This window comes from Glycine soja, chromosome 20 (assembly GCF_004193775.1).
Source record: "Glycine soja cultivar W05 chromosome 20, ASM419377v2, whole genome shotgun sequence".
NCBI classification, from domain to species: domain Eukaryota; kingdom Viridiplantae; phylum Streptophyta; class Magnoliopsida; order Fabales; family Fabaceae; genus Glycine; species Glycine soja.
The window spans coordinates 48,099,326-48,118,246 of record NC_041021.1 but is presented as its reverse complement, the minus strand read 5'-3'; the positions used below and the strand labels follow the sequence as shown (position 1 = coordinate 48,118,246).

The 18,921-nt window shown below is 34.4% G+C and overlaps 3 protein-coding genes across 5 annotated transcripts; 2 read left to right on the top strand and 1 right to left on the bottom strand.

The window, feature by feature from the left end:
• Nucleotides 1-112: 112 nt before the first annotated feature.
• LOC114402498 lies at nucleotides 113-1,362 on the top strand. The gene is made up of 2 exons (XM_028365096.1): nucleotides 113-352; nucleotides 608-1,362. The coding sequence occupies exon 2, from the start codon at nucleotides 613-615 to the stop codon at nucleotides 1,003-1,005; it is 393 nt and encodes a 130-aa protein (XP_028220897.1). The 5' UTR covers nucleotides 113-352; nucleotides 608-612; the 3' UTR covers nucleotides 1,006-1,362.
• A 795-nt stretch (nucleotides 1,363-2,157) lies between these two features.
• Nucleotides 2,158-11,452, bottom strand: LOC114402497. Of its 3 annotated transcripts, none has more exons than XM_028365092.1 (13): nucleotides 11,282-11,452; nucleotides 8,740-10,190; nucleotides 8,484-8,491; nucleotides 7,981-8,162; nucleotides 6,945-6,986; nucleotides 5,827-5,887; nucleotides 5,626-5,724; nucleotides 4,909-5,003; nucleotides 4,308-4,421; nucleotides 3,582-3,649; nucleotides 3,210-3,320; nucleotides 2,650-2,881; nucleotides 2,158-2,484 (listed from the first exon to the last, which is right to left on the bottom strand). In XM_028365092.1, the coding sequence occupies exons 2-13, from the start codon at nucleotides 10,083-10,085 to the stop codon at nucleotides 2,374-2,376; spliced, it is 2,469 nt and encodes an 822-aa protein (XP_028220893.1). In that variant the 5' UTR covers nucleotides 10,086-10,190; nucleotides 11,282-11,452; the 3' UTR covers nucleotides 2,158-2,373. The 3 variants fall into 3 exon arrangements, with proteins under 3 accessions (XP_028220893.1, XP_028220894.1, XP_028220896.1); XM_028365093.1 differs by lacking the exon at nucleotides 11,282-11,452 and adding an exon at nucleotides 10,322-10,503; XM_028365095.1 differs by lacking the exon at nucleotides 6,945-6,986 and having other exon boundaries at nucleotides 11,282-11,451.
• Nucleotides 11,453-13,064: 1,612 nt separating this feature from the next.
• Nucleotides 13,065-17,876, top strand: LOC114401596 (ribosomal lysine N-methyltransferase 3-like). Its single transcript, XM_028364145.1, has 5 exons — nucleotides 13,065-13,217; nucleotides 13,510-13,882; nucleotides 14,512-14,708; nucleotides 15,968-16,229; nucleotides 16,867-17,876. The coding sequence occupies exons 1-5, from the start codon at nucleotides 13,207-13,209 to the stop codon at nucleotides 17,542-17,544; spliced, it is 1,521 nt and encodes a 506-aa protein (XP_028219946.1). The 5' UTR covers nucleotides 13,065-13,206; the 3' UTR covers nucleotides 17,545-17,876.
• Nucleotides 17,877-18,921: the final 1,045 nt, after the last annotated feature.

The following is an 18,921-nucleotide window of genomic DNA, read 5'->3' as shown; positions in this document are numbered from 1 at the left end:
ATAAAAAAAGAAATGAATAAATAAATAAAAGTTTAATTAACCTTTTCATAAATAAAACATTACTCTAAATGAGAGGGAAGAAAACATAAATGTGGTATAACTTGGTTTAATGATAAAGAAAGGAACATGGCATATAGCCATATACCATTGTCCAACTATGCGTTCAAGATACTCCTGTTACTGTCTTCATCCTCCATCCTCTTCATGTTAGGGTTTTCAAAGTTGCAGTGATTTCGCGCATCAAACGAACTTCGATTAATGAGTTTTCAGTAACCAAGTCTGGAAGAAGATCGCGATTCCCCCAACGCTTCGTTACCCTAACTAGCGGAATTGACATCATCTTCCGACAGAGGTACGATTTTTCGTTCCTTTCCCTCAATCGCATTGCAAGCCTAACTGAACCTTGAAAATGCTGTCTTTTCATTCTGGGTCTGTTTAATTTTGCACGCAAAGTGAGATTTAGTTTTAGGGTTCCTTGTTTTCTACGGTTCTGAATTTTCCGTGTGATGATTGCCCCCATTGTTGGTGAATTGTATTGTACATTGAGAATTCGGTGCAATTGGCATGGTTGTAATGTTGAATGATGCTATCATTGTATCATTTACAGTGGCAATGGCTTATGTGGATGAGGATGGTACTTCTGGCTCTGGTGAAGATGTGCATATGTTGGATGGACATAAGCGTCACCCTGTTGTTGTGCCGTCTGGTTCCCGTGGCCGGAAGCAAAGCCGCAAGGCTAACGGCGATGCCATCGTGGATGCCATGCTGGAGATTGCTGCTGCTTCAAAGATGAGGGCCACTGCCATTTTGAAGAACGAGGATAGGTTCTCCATAAGCAAGTGCATTAAGGTGTTGGATGAGTTACAAGGTGTTGATGAGCGGCTCTACTTTCTTGCTTTGGATTTGTTTGAGAACAACTCGTGTGCCTGTGAGATTTTCATCTCTCTCAAGGGTGAGAAGAGGTTGCCATGGTTGCAGTGCAAGTTGAGTGTTTCCTCTGGTTGAGTTTGCTTGTGGAAATGCTTGGATTATATTGTACAGTCAAGTAGGTTGAAGAGGGGATGTATATAGATTTGAAATTTTGAATGCTAAATCCCCATTCCCATAGTTTCAAATTTATTGCTGGGATTGCTGTTTTATGCATGATGGGAAATTTTGAAATGATTTCCAAAACTATAAAGCAGATATATCAGAATGACATACAATTTTCGCAACATTCGTGTTCTTAAGTTTATCTTTATAGATATATCAGGATGGATGGCATTGACCTGCAATTTCATCATATGGAACTCACTCCAGCTTATGTTGGCAAATTACACATTTGAGCTGAAGTTTATGTATCATTTAGAGCATGTTTGGGAATCAATTGCAAAATTATATTTGAAGCGAAAGTAATTTTACCCACGGATTAGGATACTTGCTTTTGCATTCATTTTGTTTTTATTCGTTGGAATTTGCATTGGAATGCATGTCGCAGCATTTCCAACTGCAAATAAACATGCACTTATCCATGGGTTTAGATGGACGTTACACAACAGTGGATGTATCCATTGGTTTAGATGGACGTTAGACAACAGTGGATGCGCGTTACTACCAGTGTTTCTATTATGAAGTTTGACGTGAATTTTACAGTAACGCAGACCTTTTAGATGCAGAACCAAACTCAACCTATCTTGGGAAGGTTCTGCATCAGGCTACATTTAAATCTATGTAATTAGAAAAGATGGTTAGGTTAAATTTATATTGAACTAGATGATGATTGATTAGTATTGTCGTTGATGTCTTTTTTGTATCAGCACTACCTTGCAATGGTGCCATGCAATGCCTTCCAAAAGCAACTGGTTGTCTCAGGACTCAGGAAGCACAATGGCCTAGTGGGGCTTTTGTTCGGTTTCTGTCGTGATTTTCGTTGTTCAAATTTGAGCCTCGTGTGGCTTTTCTCTATCCATCCATAAAGACATACCATTCAAACAAAAGAGGCTCAGCTAGCAATTCAATCTGTCATTCTACTAGTTTATAAACTTATTGGATTATGTAGCTAACATTGTCATTCGACAGATTCCACTGGGCTACGACCATGATACCTTCCTCCAATTATTAATGTATGCACCCGATTTCTGTGGTGTCATAAAACCCTTGAACTTAGACACAGCAAGAGCAACAATTGCAATCAGCAGTCATGAATTGAGAGAAAAATTACACAATGTAAATAATTGTTTATTGTTTATTAGAGACCAATATCCATGCCCCATAAACTATCTGTTGTTACATGAGACAATATCTTTCCAAATACGTATATTATTCCCCCATCTTGCCTAAAAAAAACCAAGAGTTATATTAACTAACTACTCCATCCCCCAAAATAACAATAAATTAATTCATTGACAAGAAATGCACCCGTGCCAGGGTATATTCCTTTCCAGCAATCCAAACACCAGCTTGCGACCATTGCACATCTTCCCAGTCCAAATTTTCCTCCAGTACCTGGACAACAAGTGCAGATTGTAAATTATTGATACAATTGAAAAGTTTAAATATGCATTCTGCACGTAATTTGAGTAAACATTGCAATAATAAATCGGGGAGAAAATTCAAGAGACATTATTTAACATGCAAGTTGAAAATAAATGAGAAGTGATTTAAAAATACCTCTATATGTTCAAGAGGCAAAGGGATGCCAATTGTACGCATCAGTTTCTGTGGCAGAGGCTTCTTACAACGAGACCACCGGAATGCGTCAATCATGACATTCTCACAATCATTTTTTTCACCATTTGCAGAATGTGGGTGGTGATTTTGAGACTTTTCTGTGGCAGGGTCATGCAACGGGGCTGCTGGTGTAACCTTGAGCATCTTCTCTCCAGTAAAACAAAGTTCATATCTACAAAGAAATGACACATTATTAAAAGAACAGCAGTAAGAAGTTTCTTTACAACTTCAACAAGACCTCAGACTTTCAAGAAGATCATGGAACAGACTAATACTTTTCAAGATCATCAACATGGATTCTTCAAATTCCACAAATTAAAAGGCAGACTGATTAAAAAATACATGAAAATAACACTGATAACAATGAAATTTTATTCAATATATAGTAGCATTTATAAGCACATTCCTGTTGCACTTACATGTGACATTTAACAATTAATTCAGTGACAGTTGAAATACAGATCGTTGATTTAGAACAAGAACTTCCATATAAAAAGTACCTGGACAAATGTGTCTCCAAATACAAAACTTCCCCCTTCTTCAAACGTGCAGATGTGTAAAGTGGCTTTTTTAAACCCTTGTCAGCAACAGTGCTTATACTATACTTTATCCTGACAAATAAAAAGTATTATAATCATGAGTATAGATGATAGGTTTATAAACTAATCACAGTAAGCTGAAAAATATGTGTTGCATGCCAGGTATCTAATTTAGGGAAAGAAATACTGCAACATAATCCACATTACATTACCAAAAGCTGAGATATTTTCAAATATTACCAAAATAACAAATTAGTTTCTATTATTTTTGCACAAACACATATTACAATATTAGATTTAGTCACTTTTCCCGGAAAAAAAAAACTTGCATACCAAGGCTCATTGCAGAGATTGTACTGTATTGTGACTTCTCGAACAAATCTTTGTTGCCGCAATGCATTCTGAAAATAACACAGCATGGTAATTTATAGATATAGCAACACAAATCCCAGAGTTCAGCATGTGTGAAAAATAAAATTCTCGAATACAATAGTTTTTTTTTAATGAATAATTATAGATATTAATAACATAATATATATATATATATATATATATATATATATATATATATATATATATATATATATATATATATAACTCCAGAAAGGTGCAACAGAAAACAGATCTAGTGCAAAAACAAAAGGCAGTTTGTGTCTCCCCCAGTTCCCCGTTCCCCCCAGCTTCTTGGAGGAAAAAACAATATATCAATTTTAGAAAGCATAGCAATGCACAATTCTTAAGCCAGAAAAAAAAATTTAATCAATTAAAGTATAGAATAGCCCAATAACAAACAGTAATTAATCAAAAACCTTAACTAAAAAAAAAGGGGAACAAAGAAAAAGAAATCAATAAAATACATGCTTGAATTATTGGAAAGCAAAAATGTAGGAACCAGCAAGTTCCATATATGGAACAGCATAAGTAAAATGTTAAGCAAACAAAAATTTAAGTAAAATTAACCAACGTAAATAAAGTAGAGGTATGGATCATAATCTAAAGCTATTACTATCATTAAAATTTGCAGTCAAAGTTTTGTTTATTATAAGATGCTGGACAAACCGAAGCTGCAGCCCTGGTAGTCATAGTTCGCTCAACAGTCACTGGAGCAAGGGTGGGCTCAATAGTTGATGTATGTGTAAGGCAAGGTTCAAGATCAATAGTTCCACCTCCTTTCTGAAGATCAACAAAATGAGAAGTTAAATATTAAGTTTTTAATGTTGATAGGTGCCAGGTTCAACCAATAATAAATTTATACATATGTCCATGTAAATGTTTGGCACAGATGTAGGTGTTAATGGTAGATGTACAGACCCATTTTATGCCCAAGCACTTCCGCCCCAAAGATAATATCCTCATTAGGAAGTTTAACATGTTATGAAAACAGAGGTCCGGAACTAAAGCATTCAAGCAAAACTCAGCAACTTCTCTATAACAGAAAATATAAAAAATGAATAAAAGGATATAATCTTTGTTATGTAAAGTAACTTCTCTAAAAACAGAAGATATCAAAATGAATAAAAGGATCTTATCTTTGTTATGGAAAATAAAGAAGTAGATTATATCACATTTAAAACATATGAAGCTGCAATGAATCAGATAATTTCATGGGCTGAAAATTGCAAAAGGACAATAGGAGACTTTGCAGGGGTTCTGATACTACCTTCACAATGCAACACCGCTCCACTCTATAACTACAACCAATTGCTGCACCCCAAGCACGGGAACGGACATTGTTTCTCAGTGTAGAAATATAGCCTGATATTACATACATAATTACCATCATTAGATTATCCAAATGAAGCTTCAACAGAATACATCTGTAACCACAAAAGCAGAAAGGAAACCAACAAAATTAACAATTGGCTATAAATTACTTGATATAAGAAGATAAATGAATATATAAAATTCCAATAAAATAATTATTCAATTGTAAGTAAATAAGTTTCAAGAGGGTGTTTGGTGCAGTAGGCATGACAGTGATAAAAGTAGCCATATCTTCATTTGGTAATGGTACATGGAGTAGATTTCAGTTAATAAGAGTCAAGTCCTGCCCCAATAAAATCCCAGAAAAATTCCAGATTTAAATTGGAGATTAAACAGTTCTCAACAGTGCATCTGAGCAAAATTTGAGGGGATGTAGGAGACATTTCATCTTGATTGTTCTAGACCAATATTTAATTATTTGAAAAGAACAACTCAATCATAAACCTTATAGAATAGTTTAATGGTAAACTAAAGTTAACTGGGAGATTTTAAATACTCATTATGTAAGCAAAACTTGTCAAGAAGCAACCGAGATCTAAATAGCTTTTCTGAAAACATATTTTTGACAGAACACAATGGTTTTGAGATAAAATTAAAGGCTGTAAGGACATACAATCTTGAGGAGGTAGTACACGAACGGTTGCACGCAATTCTTGTATGGCTGCATGGGGTGGAGACGCTGTTGGGCGACAGTAACCTGTATGCATGAGAACTGTGCAGGTGCAACAAAATTGCAATTATCCATACTATCGCCAAATATATGACCTGTCATTTATAAGAAAAGGCAAATGCATCTTTTTGTAAAGACATATACCAGCAACAAGATCTGAATCGTATGTGTACACATCGGTCCCCCAAAGCTGGCCACCTCTGACCTGAATATAATAACGTAACTCTCAAGACATGGATAGCAACATCAATAGGAAAATCATAAATATTATTCTGTTTTAGAATTTGAAATTATTAAGAGAACAAGGCAAAGATGAAAAGAAAAACTTTCATTTCATCAAAACATTAACATCAAACAAAATGCTACCCACTACCCACATTCTTTAGTCTAATGCTCCAGACATGACTTTTCTTCCATGTCTAAAATACAAATTAGTCATGTACATTTTTTATTTTATCAAAATGGTAAATTAAATATGGTCTATATTTCAAAATGTCTGTCATTTAAGGTTTTTGCATGAGGATTAAAAATCTCTCAAATACCCCAATGCTACATTTGACTAAATTACCCTCACTCCATTGATGCTCCCTCTCCTTCCACATAGTGGATATATCAAGAGACAAGAATAAAAGGTTGACCCAATGAATGAGGCTCCAACCTAGTGGGTTTTAGGGAGGGTAGATGTATGTAGCCTTATCCCCACAAACAGAGCGATTGGTGTCAGGATTTGAACCCACACCCTTACCATTGTGCCAAGGCTTGCCCTCGTATCTAGAGCCAAGGATCAAGTTGAAGAAAAGATAATCAATGCCTTCTTGATTTTCTAAAGAAACAGAGAAAATCAAACATTTTTTTCCTGAACATTGAAAAATCAGGTAAAATCAATGCCTTCTTAATAATTTCTTTCTCCAACAAGGAAGCTTAATTTTTATCTCAAGGCTATGAATAAAGTAGTGCAGTTGAAAAATCAGGTATCCTAATCCTAATCACCACCAACCTTTCAACTGCTCAATGTAAAAAACATGCTGTAGGACAGAAGTATAAGAAGGCTTACATATTGAAAACAATTCAAAATCAATAGAAAAGTTTAGACTTGTAGTTGTTTGGTTGTTAAAACACTCTAGCAAGCAAGGCTATTGACTCTTAATCTTTTAAGGACTTCTATATGATAGGGCATCACTTGACCCAAAAAAAAATCACGCAGTCTCACATACAGGTGGAACTATGGAAGAAGCAGAAGATTTGAATAAATCAAGAGGTACCAGATAATTGGCAGAATATGGATATTGATGTCTCAGAGCATCCTGGATGAATAGACAAACAACATTTTAAAATTTTTCAACTCTGAAGGTTAATAGAGGCTAGATCAGATCATGAAAGAATTAGAATCAATGTTATTTAACAAAATTGACAACTAAATTTGTGAAAAAGCACAATTAATAATGTTTCAACCTTAGGGTACTTAGAGGACTCAAACCCAATTTCAGAACTAAATTAAACCAAGGCTTCAAAACACCAAAATAATGGCCCAAATAGCTATGTAGATGAGGGGATTTATCACAGCTACGATTAAGTTTTTAAGTCTAAAAAGACCAGAGAATTACCACACCTATAATTTAATTTACAAACAGCAAAACATACATCATTTCATTTAAAAGGGGAGATGGCTCTCACAGCACTTTTCAAATAAAAGGAATCACTTTGCAAAAAGCAATCAGTTTAAAGATATACAATATAATAATGATGCCCAATACCATAGTGAACAGCAATTGGTTTCAGGTCAACATCTTGACCATCTCAATGGCAAAGCACTTATTTGTATTGTTTCTTTAACAATATATATCGACATTATATTTACCACATCAACAAGCACAAGATAAAGCAAAGGGGATATGGCCATTACGGAAAAAAATAGGGGAAATAAGCCAAGAAAAAAAGAATAATAAAATAAAAAAATTTAAAGAGCATGATTATCTGCAACTGTGGATCACAATCCTCACACCTTTTTGACTTGACTTTGACCATTAACAAAAATACACTACACTTCCTTTCGTGGTGTAATGTGCAAGTACAAGTATACAAAACATCAGAAAATGCCAAAAAAAACTTGAGAAAACAAAAAAAGCAACAAAAGACGTAAAATTTAATTAGCATCGAATAAACAGGAAGACAAATAGTCAATGTAAATAAGAAAAGAAAGCCACAAACACAGTCTCTATTCCCCTCCCCCCTTCCAAAAAAAATGAAGTCACACAGATTCTTCAATTTTATAATAATAACAAACAAAAATAAACTTACTTGGCGGTTTGTAGCTGTGATATGCTCAGATGGTATACGAATTTCCAGAGTGGGACCATTATTAGAGCTTTCACCATTTTTTTCCATTTGAGATTGAGATGATTCATATTCCTTCCACAACTTTATCAGTTCTTGCATGCTTTCGCCAACTTTATAAACAACAGAAGAAACTTCTACTTTACCTGAAAGACCAGAAATTATATATAGTGGACAAGCAAAGGAAAGGGTAGCAGAAACATCAAGCTTTAATTTTCTCTCTTCCATCGACAAGTAGTACCAAGTACCAACAATAGATTAGCAAATGATAACAAAATCACAACAAACAACACATTAAGAAGGAAGTGTAAATGAGATGCATAAATATGAAAGAAAAGAATAAAACATATCGTATAAAGCAACGGGTCAGTAATAACAATCTCTGCTAAAACCTGCATTATTTCATGAAGGTACAAATTCAGTAGTCTTACATTCAATCAAGCCAGTGAAATAAAATGACAGCATACCTTGAGACCTGCAAAATATATAGCCAGATATAATTAATAAAAATGATGGACCTTAACTAAAAATACCATAGAGTAAGATTCAATCAATCGAGACAAAGAAACCTCTATTAGAGTCTCTAATAACCTCTAACAAATAGAATTATGAAGCTTCAACTTTTAAAATGAAGAGATATGCAAAAGATAATGAAAAGATACTTGCTGGATCATCAAATTTGCAAACGATCAGAAAACCAAGAAAGGTAGAGGAGGAAAGTACCCATCATTATCTTGGGCACGGGATCTGAAACGAGGCTCCCGGTTAGGCACCTGAGGGCTCCCTCTAGATCGTTGTATCCTCTTACGGTGCTGACTGCTATAATTATAGACCTCCCTCTCCTTCTCCATCATCCCTTCTCCATCAGCACACCCATCGTTTGATTCCTTGTCAAGACATTTGCTATGCTTATCAGACCTATCTCCTTCTAAATCAGCATCCCTTTCTTTTCTCTTCTCTCTAGCTTCTCTATCTACATTTTTCCAGCTATCAACTTCTTTTTGTTTCTTCTGCTCTGGTAACACAGGTTCTTGTTCAGGAAGTTTAGCTGATGCATCAACAGGTTCCTTCTCGTTAATTGAGACCTCTTTCTCCATTCCATTCCATGATTCCCTCTTCATCTGATCCTTTTCCCTCTCTTTTATATTTTCTTTCTCTTCTGGAAGATCTTTTTTCTCCCTCTCCAACCTTTCTACATCTCTATCTTCCTTGGTAGATTCTTTGCAGTCACCGGTACTATTGCTAACTTGTGGACTGTTTCTACGATCACTTCTTTCTTTTTCCCTATCTCCCCATTCCCTATGCTTCACATCTTTCCTCTTTCTATCTTTCTCTTTGGATCTATCATCACCTTTAGGATCAACTTTGTTCTCACTAACAGCTTCATGAGCTTCAACATAATCTCTCTCTCCTGCTGCGGAACTCTCCTTCCCAACCTCAACCGAGCCTTGTGTATTTCCACGTAACATATGCCATGTGTCCAAACTTCCACCAGGAGCATCAGAATATCTTTTTCCTCTATGGTACTCTTTTGAATCTTTCCAATTCAAGTGGCTGCTAGCCACATTATAACCATCTTTCTCTGTCTTGGTGTCACCTTTCGGATCATTATGACTATCCCGATCATGCCAAACATCCTTGTTGTCATCTCCTCTACCTTCTACGCGCATATCCTTTTCACTTTTAGCATTTGGAGGATCCCTTCTTGCTTCACCATACAACTCCTTCTCTGTCTTTGTATCACGATTCTCAAACCGGGGATCTCTACTGTCCTTCGAATCCCTTGATTCTATCCTATTCTCAGGACCAATAGGATTATCTGCACGAGAATCATTCAAAGGTGACGACATCCGATACACTGGATTAAGAGGGGATCTTCTATCTGCATCACGAAATTCAGTTCGAGGCACTTTTGCCACCCGGGAGTCCTGACTTATATCATAAGGCATATGGTACTCATTTGAGACTGGCAATGAAACCAACTTGGAATAAGTACCCGAATCTTCATTTGAGTGCTTTGAAGATGAATGAACAGACTCTTCATGAGATCTCTTAGGTGCACCACTCATAATGAAAACCCAACAGAGTCATAAAACTCAGAAGCAAGTAATCTGGCAGTGGCAGCTAACAGAATCCCTACCTCTGCAGCCTGTTTGTTATGTGAAATTCAATAACTGCAAGCCAGCCAAAAAAAAAAAAAAGTTTAGGAAACCACACAAGGCCACAACAATTTTCACAAGCATTCAAAATCATTGAACAACAAATGCATCACCAACATTGAAACACACAACAGCAACATTCAAACCTAACACAAAGACGAAGACAGAGAGATGAAGGACACAATAATTGAGGCATCATGCAGCAACATCTGGATATAGTCAGCACCAAATCAAATTAACAGTATATAAAACCAAATACAAAATCCAATTTGAAAAGTTTTCAATTGCTTCTTAGACACCGCAGTTTCATACAGGGATGGATCCCTGCTCGAGCCCCCCTCCCTTGGAACTTTTCATGTATATAGATATATATTTTAAAGTTAATTAGTATAAAATTATATAAAATTAATTTTGTATGTTGTTATTATAATGATGATTAATGTTAATTAGTAGAAAATTGTGTAAAATTAATGGTGTTAGTTGTTTTATTGCAATGATTAAAGTGATAACTAGTGTAAAACTAATTATGTGTTTGTTGCTATTATGAAATTAATGTTATTATCATTTAATATAAAAATTAGTTTTAATTTTATGTGCAAAAAATAGTAATTTTTTTAAAAAAACTATTATTTATTAAAAGTTAGACATAAAACAATTATAAAGGAAGAAAAAAAAATTCAGGGCCCCTTTATAAGGTTTCTGGATCCATCCCTGGTTGCATGCATACTGTTCAAGTTCGGTTACATACAACGCTATAATAAGCTTATGAACTAAGCAAAAGAAAAAGTGAAGAATAACAATTAACGATGAGTGAAAACTAAAAAAGAGCAGATCTCGAAAATAATTAAAATACAAGTAAAGCATACACAGAGAAATACGGATACCCAACTCGGAGAACAGAAACAAGTGTTTCCTACAACGAGAAAAATGTGGAACCCAATTCAACGTTGTATACTAAGCAATGAAATGAAAATGAAAAGATGAAACAGCCCTACTCCGAGTGGTAACATTACTCGGAACAGAAAGAGAGAAATGAGAAAAGTGTGATCGAAGGAACAACTGTGGAAATTGGAAAAGAAAACCCTAGAAGTTGTGGATTGTTTCACCTTAGGAGCGCGAGTGAGACCCTCTCTTTTTTTTTTTTCCTTTGTGCTACGTTTGTGTCTGACTCCCTCTGCTAATGTTTGAGGAGGCTGCGTGAGAAACTCTCTCTTGCTGTCGTTTAAGCATAAATGTATGAATGAATGTACTATTGTGTATCTAACTTCACTTATTTAATTATGTTAATGTTGCACCCAATAAATATACATCAGTTGGCATAGGTTGAGTTTGTAGGAAAAAACACTAATTTGATTTCCACAGAATAAAATGTTAAGAGATAGGATAAACTTTAAATGTGTCTTCAGAATCAAGTATTAATCTCATAATTAATCAACTAACAGAAGATTGTGAGATAAAAAAAAAATCATGTAATGTTGTGTCTCGTGATGCTTGCAATCCACCCAGAAGTTACGAAACACAGGCAAACCACGACACGACCATAGTTAAAATTGTTACATCGTGTCATTGCCAAGATGTGTGCTACAGTGGACTAGGAGTGAGTTCTGTTTTTCTTTGACTTGTTAGACATGCACATTAGTAGTAGTATTAGTTTCCGATATGTTATGTTTATAGTGGAGAATTAAACACAGTTTGTTGATTAAATCCCTAAAAGGAAGTTTGTTGACTAATTCTTTTTTATTTCAATTCCTCCTTAACAATGGAAGTCTTTCTTTCTTTTTTTTTTGTTGCTACATTTGATAATTTAATTACCTTATAAGGTCTCTGGTCACTATGGTTTATTGGTAATATTTTTTAAACAATATTTTTTTTATTGATGAAAATCAAATACAATATTAGTGTCAAAAAATTTATAATAATTCACTCACTCTTATTTAATCTATTAAACTAAATTCCCTTAACCATGTTATTGGAGATGACATTTAAAATTTTATGCATAAGACCTTTGTTTCAAATTATTTTGACCCTTTCTTGTTGAAAAAACTTTAATTAGCTTCAAATCTAAAGGTGAATAATAATCCTTGCATATTGAAGGATTTTTTTTTATCTGTTAGTCTCCATAACATTCATGATAAGATAATCACAAATAAATTGATAAATAGATTGCGACCATTGCTGAATGATCTTATTAGTCTCCGTCAAAGTAATTTCATTTTAGGTAGAGACATTACATATAATGCCATAACTCTTCATGAAATTATCCACAGCATGTGCAAGTCCAAGAAAAAAAAAAAAGGGTGTAACTTATAAGATTGATTTGGAGAAATCGTATGGTCATACTAATTGGACCTACTTGCAAACTTGTGTTCGGGAATTTGGGTTCCCAACAATAACACTTATATTAATCATGCATTGTGTGACCTCTTATACTTTATCAACGAGAAGTGACAATAAACTTTCCTTTTTCCACCCTTGAATCTTTCACCTTTTTTTATTTTATTTTTAGAAGGTGTTTTTTCTTCTTCTCAAAATTAGAGGGAAGCTCGGCAAGGATTATGTAACATTTTGTAGAAATTCATGCTAACTTGAGGGTTAAAAATCATTCTTATAATGTTTAAACCCCTTTTTTTATTTTATCATATGTCCTGGTATAGACTTGTCAAAATAAGTTGGAACCTGCGCGTAAATCTGATCTATCGCGAGTTTAAGTTAAGTTAGATTGATAAAAATAACACATCTCAACTATAAAAAAAAAAACGGATCCGGTTCATTTTCAATTTTTTAAAAATTTAATCATACAATTATAGTTTATAAAAGTATCCTACATCGTTCTTGGTTTTTTTACTTTTTTTTTTATATAAAAAAGAGAGAAAATGAGAAAGAAACTAGGCCTTTTGGGCAATTAGCATTTCTATTCAACAACTAAAGCCCAAACCCAGAAAGGCAGAAACTGCACTGCAGCGTTGGTGGTGGCAACTTGCAACTTTAAACCCTTTCCACAGCCAACCTCTCCCACTCCTTCCCTCCACCTATGGCTTCCAGGTACGACTATTATCTCCCTTCTCTCTCTCCTTTTCTCCCCCATTTTCATTGAAAACTGAACGAAATTACCCAAAGGGTATGCCAAAAATCGAAGCTTTCCCACCCTCACCCGTTAAAATCATTAACTTTCTGTCATTGTTGCCGAACCACGACAAGACAAAACAAAAAAAAAAAAACACTCTAACTCTAGATTTACCCATTTTCCATACACGCTGCAAGTTAAAATCTTTCATTGCACACAACGTGTTTGTTTCTGTGTCTGAACAACTCGCTCTATCTTTTTTCTGCACAGGCGTTTGAGGGCATTCAAGCGGTGGATGAAGTCGAAGGGGCTCGAATGGAGCGATGCACTGGAGTTTGTGGACACCCCAGAAGAAGGAGTTGAAGTGAGAGCATTGTGCCAGTTGAAGGAAGGTGATGTTGTGGCCAAGATGCCAAAGGAAGCTTGCCTCACCACAAAGACCAGTGGGGCACGTAAGATCATTGAAGAGGCTGGTTTGGATGGTCATTTGGGGCTTGCATTTGCTATCATGTATGAGAGAAGCTTGGATGGGGACTCTCCTTTTGCTGGCTACCTTCAACTCTTGCCTCACCAAGAGTGTGTGCCAATTGTTTGGACCCTCGATGAAGTAAACGAGCTTTTGTGTGGTACTGAGCTTCATCAGGTATACCTTGTATTGTTCAGCTTAATCATTCATAGAGGATGGATTATAATTGACCATATAGAGCCATGTCAATACATGCTTTCGTTTTTTGATTGCTATTTCTTATATTTTTGTGAAAATTGCAAGAGGATGCTGTTTGTTTCTTGGTTGAATTTTTGCTTATTAGATTGTCTTTCGAGTATAGTTAACTTTTTTAACTTTCGACTTTGGATTCTAGAATCAGAATCCCATTGAAATTTTCATATTCTGAACTATGTCAATCGGTTTTATAGTTTTTTTGCTGTTCTTTATTTGCTAGGGCAGGGGGTTCATTAAAATCTACATTATACTTATTTTTCACAATTATATCCGTTGAAAGTGAGATTAAATGTTGAACAAGAGAAAGGGATACACATTACTTAGTTTATATTGCTGATTGCTTGGAACTCTGAACATATGAGGGAAATAGACTTAAATAATATCTGAGAAATTGTGATTGGCACAACATTGAAAACTTCTAAGATAATTTATGACCGTTCTTTCAGTCTTTGCCTTGGCATTAAACTAGTACTTTGAATTTTGGAATACAACATAACATTATGTGCTCTACATTTCATGAACATTTTCTGATCTCTTACAATTTTAGGCAGACAGTGCAAGAAGACAAGGCTCTGATTTATGATGACTGGAAAGAGAATATTCTACCCCTATTGGATTTAGCACCTTTAAAACTAAATCCAAAGTTCTTTGGCGTAGAACAATACTTTGCAGCAAAAAGTCTTATATCTTCACGATCTTTTGAGATTGATGATTACCATGGTTTTGGCATGGTTCCCTTGGCAGATCTGTAAGTAAAGCCTCTGGTCATTAACATGTTTTTCTTTTCTAGTCTTAGTGTACACCCATTTATTACATTTTAACTTTGCTCGAACTCAAATTTGTAAGTGGTTTCAGGGATGCATGCATTTCTTCAATCTCAGTTGAGTGATAATTTTGAGGTCTTGCTTTAAAGCCTTTTCAAGTTTAGAAGATGCTGAGAAATTTATTCTATGTAGAAAATAATGTGTGTTTGTGTTTGTATACTATACTATTCAAGAACTGCTTTAGTATCAATATCCCATTATGTTTTTATTTTAGATAAACAATAATAAAAAAACCTTTCCAAAGAGACTGAGAGTATGTGTAATTTTCATAAAGTGATTTCTGTGCTAGAAAACACAAATACAACACATGATACATATACAATATGACATGGGCAATAGATAATTTTAAAAATAGTAGGACACCACAGATTATATGTTGGAGTACAAGTGTGAGGTGAAGTCCCACATCAAGTAGAAATGGAAAAGTTGTACATCATATAAGTGAGGAGAAAATCCATAAATCTGAGCCTTAAGGTTTTGGGTTAAGGTGTAGTGTTAGATTTACTTACATGATTGCTCATGATCCATTGGTGTAAATATCTCTGATATTTACTCCCCTCGATTTTCCAACAATTGATATTAGAGCCGATGATAATAGGCTTCCGCTCGATGGAGAGACTACCATGTGACAGAGATTCACACTTGAGGGGAGATTGTTGAAGTACAAGTGTGAGGTGAAGTCCAACATAGAGTAGAAATAAAAAAGTTGAACACCATATGTAAGTGAAGAGAAGACCCATAAACTTGAGTCTTAAGGTATAGTGTCCGGTTCACTTGTATGGTTGCTCGTGGTCCATTGGTATGAATCTCTTCCATATTTATCCCTCTCGATTTCCCAACACTATAATACAATATATAAAATTAACACAAAATACAAGTTTAATTCATAAATTGATGTTTTATTTTTGAATGAATCATTGTATACATATAAGACTTTGTTGTTGTTGTTGTGGTGGTGGTTGTGTTCTAATTATTGTGATATTCCCATTGGTATTGCTATAAAAGTTTAAAAAATAAAGGTTAAAAATATAAAATGTAACTTAAGAGTATTTGAAGTATCCATGTCCAACATGACACAACTGTAATTTTGAAGTGTCCATGCTTCCTTGTTTATGTATAAGATCCAGATCTGAAGATTTTCCTATTCTAATAATGTATATGTATATGCTGTCTTCTGCTCTAGATTCAATCATAAAACAGGTGCCGAGGATGTGCATTTCACTGCTATGTCCTCTAATGATGAGTCTGATACTGATGTTGATGGCTGTAACGATGATGAGGGCATTGTCAAGGAAGAAACATTGGCTCAAAATTCCTCTATAGATATGACCGTGTTAAATAATGGGAACTGCAATGTTAGTGACTCGGATAGTTCTTCAGTTAGTGATGGTGATACTTCTATGCTGGAGATGATTATGATAAAAGATGTCAGCAGTGGAACTGAGGTGAGAATTTTCCTTTCAGTTATGTTATTTTCGTAACTTCCATGAATAAGTGATCAGTTGTGCGTAGCATAGAATTGAACCTCAGAGTACTACATGCTTGTTTATCGCTCATAGTTTTGGAAAAATATGTTTTTCATTTCAATTTGAAACGTTCAATAACCTCCAATGTCACTATGCTACTCTTGATCTAACGGTGATTCATGCCATGTTGGATGAGCAAGATATGCGAAAGATGGGGGGCTTGCCTCCTCGTTCCCTTTTACCTATGCCATGATGCTCATGGGCAGCTTATCTCTAATTGGATTTCCTTTTCTAACTGGATTTTATTCCAAACATGTGATATTAGAGCTCGCTTACACTAAGTATACCATAAGATGGAATTTTGCTTTCTGGTTGGGAATCTGTCCTTTTCACTTCTTATTTCTCTTTTCGTTCACTTTTTCTAACATTTCTAGTACCAACTAATTCATTCGGGCGAAACATCTTACGATGTCATGATGCGCCCATTCCTATGGCCATTCCTTTAATACTTCTGGCTCTCGGGAGTCTCTTTGTAGGATACTTGGCCAAAGTGTGACACCTCTTATTCTTCCCTTAAAGATAACTTTAATACTTAAGAATTCCTCTTGTGTAACAGGTATTTAATACTTATGGGCTATTGGGTAATGCTGCTTTGCTTCATAGATATGGATTTACTGAGCAAGATAATTCCTATGATATTGTAAACATAGATATGGAACTGGTACTTCAATGGTGTACTTCTGTGTTTTCTGACCGCCACAGTAGAGCAAGAGTTTCCCTTTGGAGAAAGTTAGGCTATTCTGCATGTGGCAGCCAAAACTCTGAATATTTTGAGATCTCATTTGATGGAGAACCACAGATTGAACTCCTCGTTTTATTGCACATCATGTTATTACCAGATAATGCCTACCATAAGTTAGACCTATCGGTTGCTGGAAATTGTGATGAATCAAGTGGAACCACCTTTCTGAATGGTAATATCTTTCCTAGTAAAGCATTTAATATGAGCAAGAAATCCTTGCTGCCTAAAAAAGTTTGTGATGTCCTGTCGTCACTTGCTGATATGAGGGAGAGTCTCTATGGCTTGAAATCAATTGAAGATGATATTGAGGCATTGGGAAGGTGTAGTTTAGTTAGAGAGAGAAAGCTGTATCATTCTTTGATGCTGCGCATCAATGAAAGGAAGATCCTCCAGAGGCTCAGAAATTATGCTTCACAGCCATTTAAAAATAAAATCACTAACCATAGTTCTCCGAGGAAGAAGTTGAAAAGAACAACAAAGAAAACGAGTTGATTCTTTTAGTGTTTACTTTATTTATTTTTCCATGAGATGCTAACTTATATTTTGGCGCACCAAGTCATTGGCCTATGCAAAGTAGCAAAGCCGTCTCTCTCATTTGTCGCATTTGGTTTTTGGTCAGCAATAAAACATGATGTATCGTTTTTCTTTTATTAGTTCTATAATGTACCATTTGTGTTTCTATCATTTATGTCATGATCTTTCATCTCATGCTCTTATGTTGATATATTTTCCTCTTGTACAGTTATGATGTATCAAATGATTGAGGAAAACCTTATGTGAGATGACAAAATGAGGGAATATATAATGAGTTTGAATAATGTAAATTAATTTGCAATGACTTAAATATGTTTTATGGAAATATAATTATATGATTTTAGTCTTTGTAAAATTTGTTATTTTTAGATCTTTGACATTTTATTAGTGTTCTGTTTTACTCTTTACCATGAATTCTAGTTAGTTTAATGTTGACATGATTAACAAAATGAAGAATATTTTAAATTATGATAATTAGATTATTTGTAGGCGTTTAGTTCAATTAAGTGACATATTTATTATTTTATATAAATAAGATAGTTGCATATAATTTATTTTTATAAAATAGACATAAAAAGAAATCAAAGGAGTACTAGTTTGGATCAAATTTTACAAACAATTTCAAGAGAAAAGAAAATGTCCTATTAGTGGTTGATTTTGTTTTTAGCTTTTTTTTATATTAGTTAACATGTTTTTTTTATGAGAATTGACATTTTGTTTAAAATCAAGTACAGGAGGTTTGATGCATGTTTCTGTGGGTTAGGATCTCTCCGTTTTCTTTTCTCTTCATTTTTTTCATTTTCAAGCTTTTAAGGAAATGAATGTTACTCTTTATAAAGTGTGCATCATTTCCATTTCGTTTATTTATCAAAAAGCTTATAAAATGAAAGAAATAGAAGAAAAGGAAATGGAGAGGATCTAAACTCGTTTCTACATGTGGTAGTTAATGTTGGATACTGAAGTGGCTATACAAATTAAAAAATGCAGTAAAGATGTTGAGATGATGTTTCACGTAAAAAACATGTTAAGATGAGCTTTTGTATAATCGTTTGTTCTTGAAAGAAGAATACTGTTGAAGGTGTCAATGAAAAAAAAAAGATTAAGTAGAAAAATTTTCTAGAAAGAAAAAAAATAAGAAAATTAAACTTATCCATTAGGAAAAGTTTAATTTCAAGAAATGCTTATTTATTTTTATTAGTTTTTTCGGATTTTATTTTGAAAAAGTAAACAATTATTTATGAGAATTATGTGCATAAAAGTTTATAAATGTGAATTCCATTAATGAAAAGACCTCTCTAGATTACTTCTCCATTTATGTTGCTTCAACAAATCAAA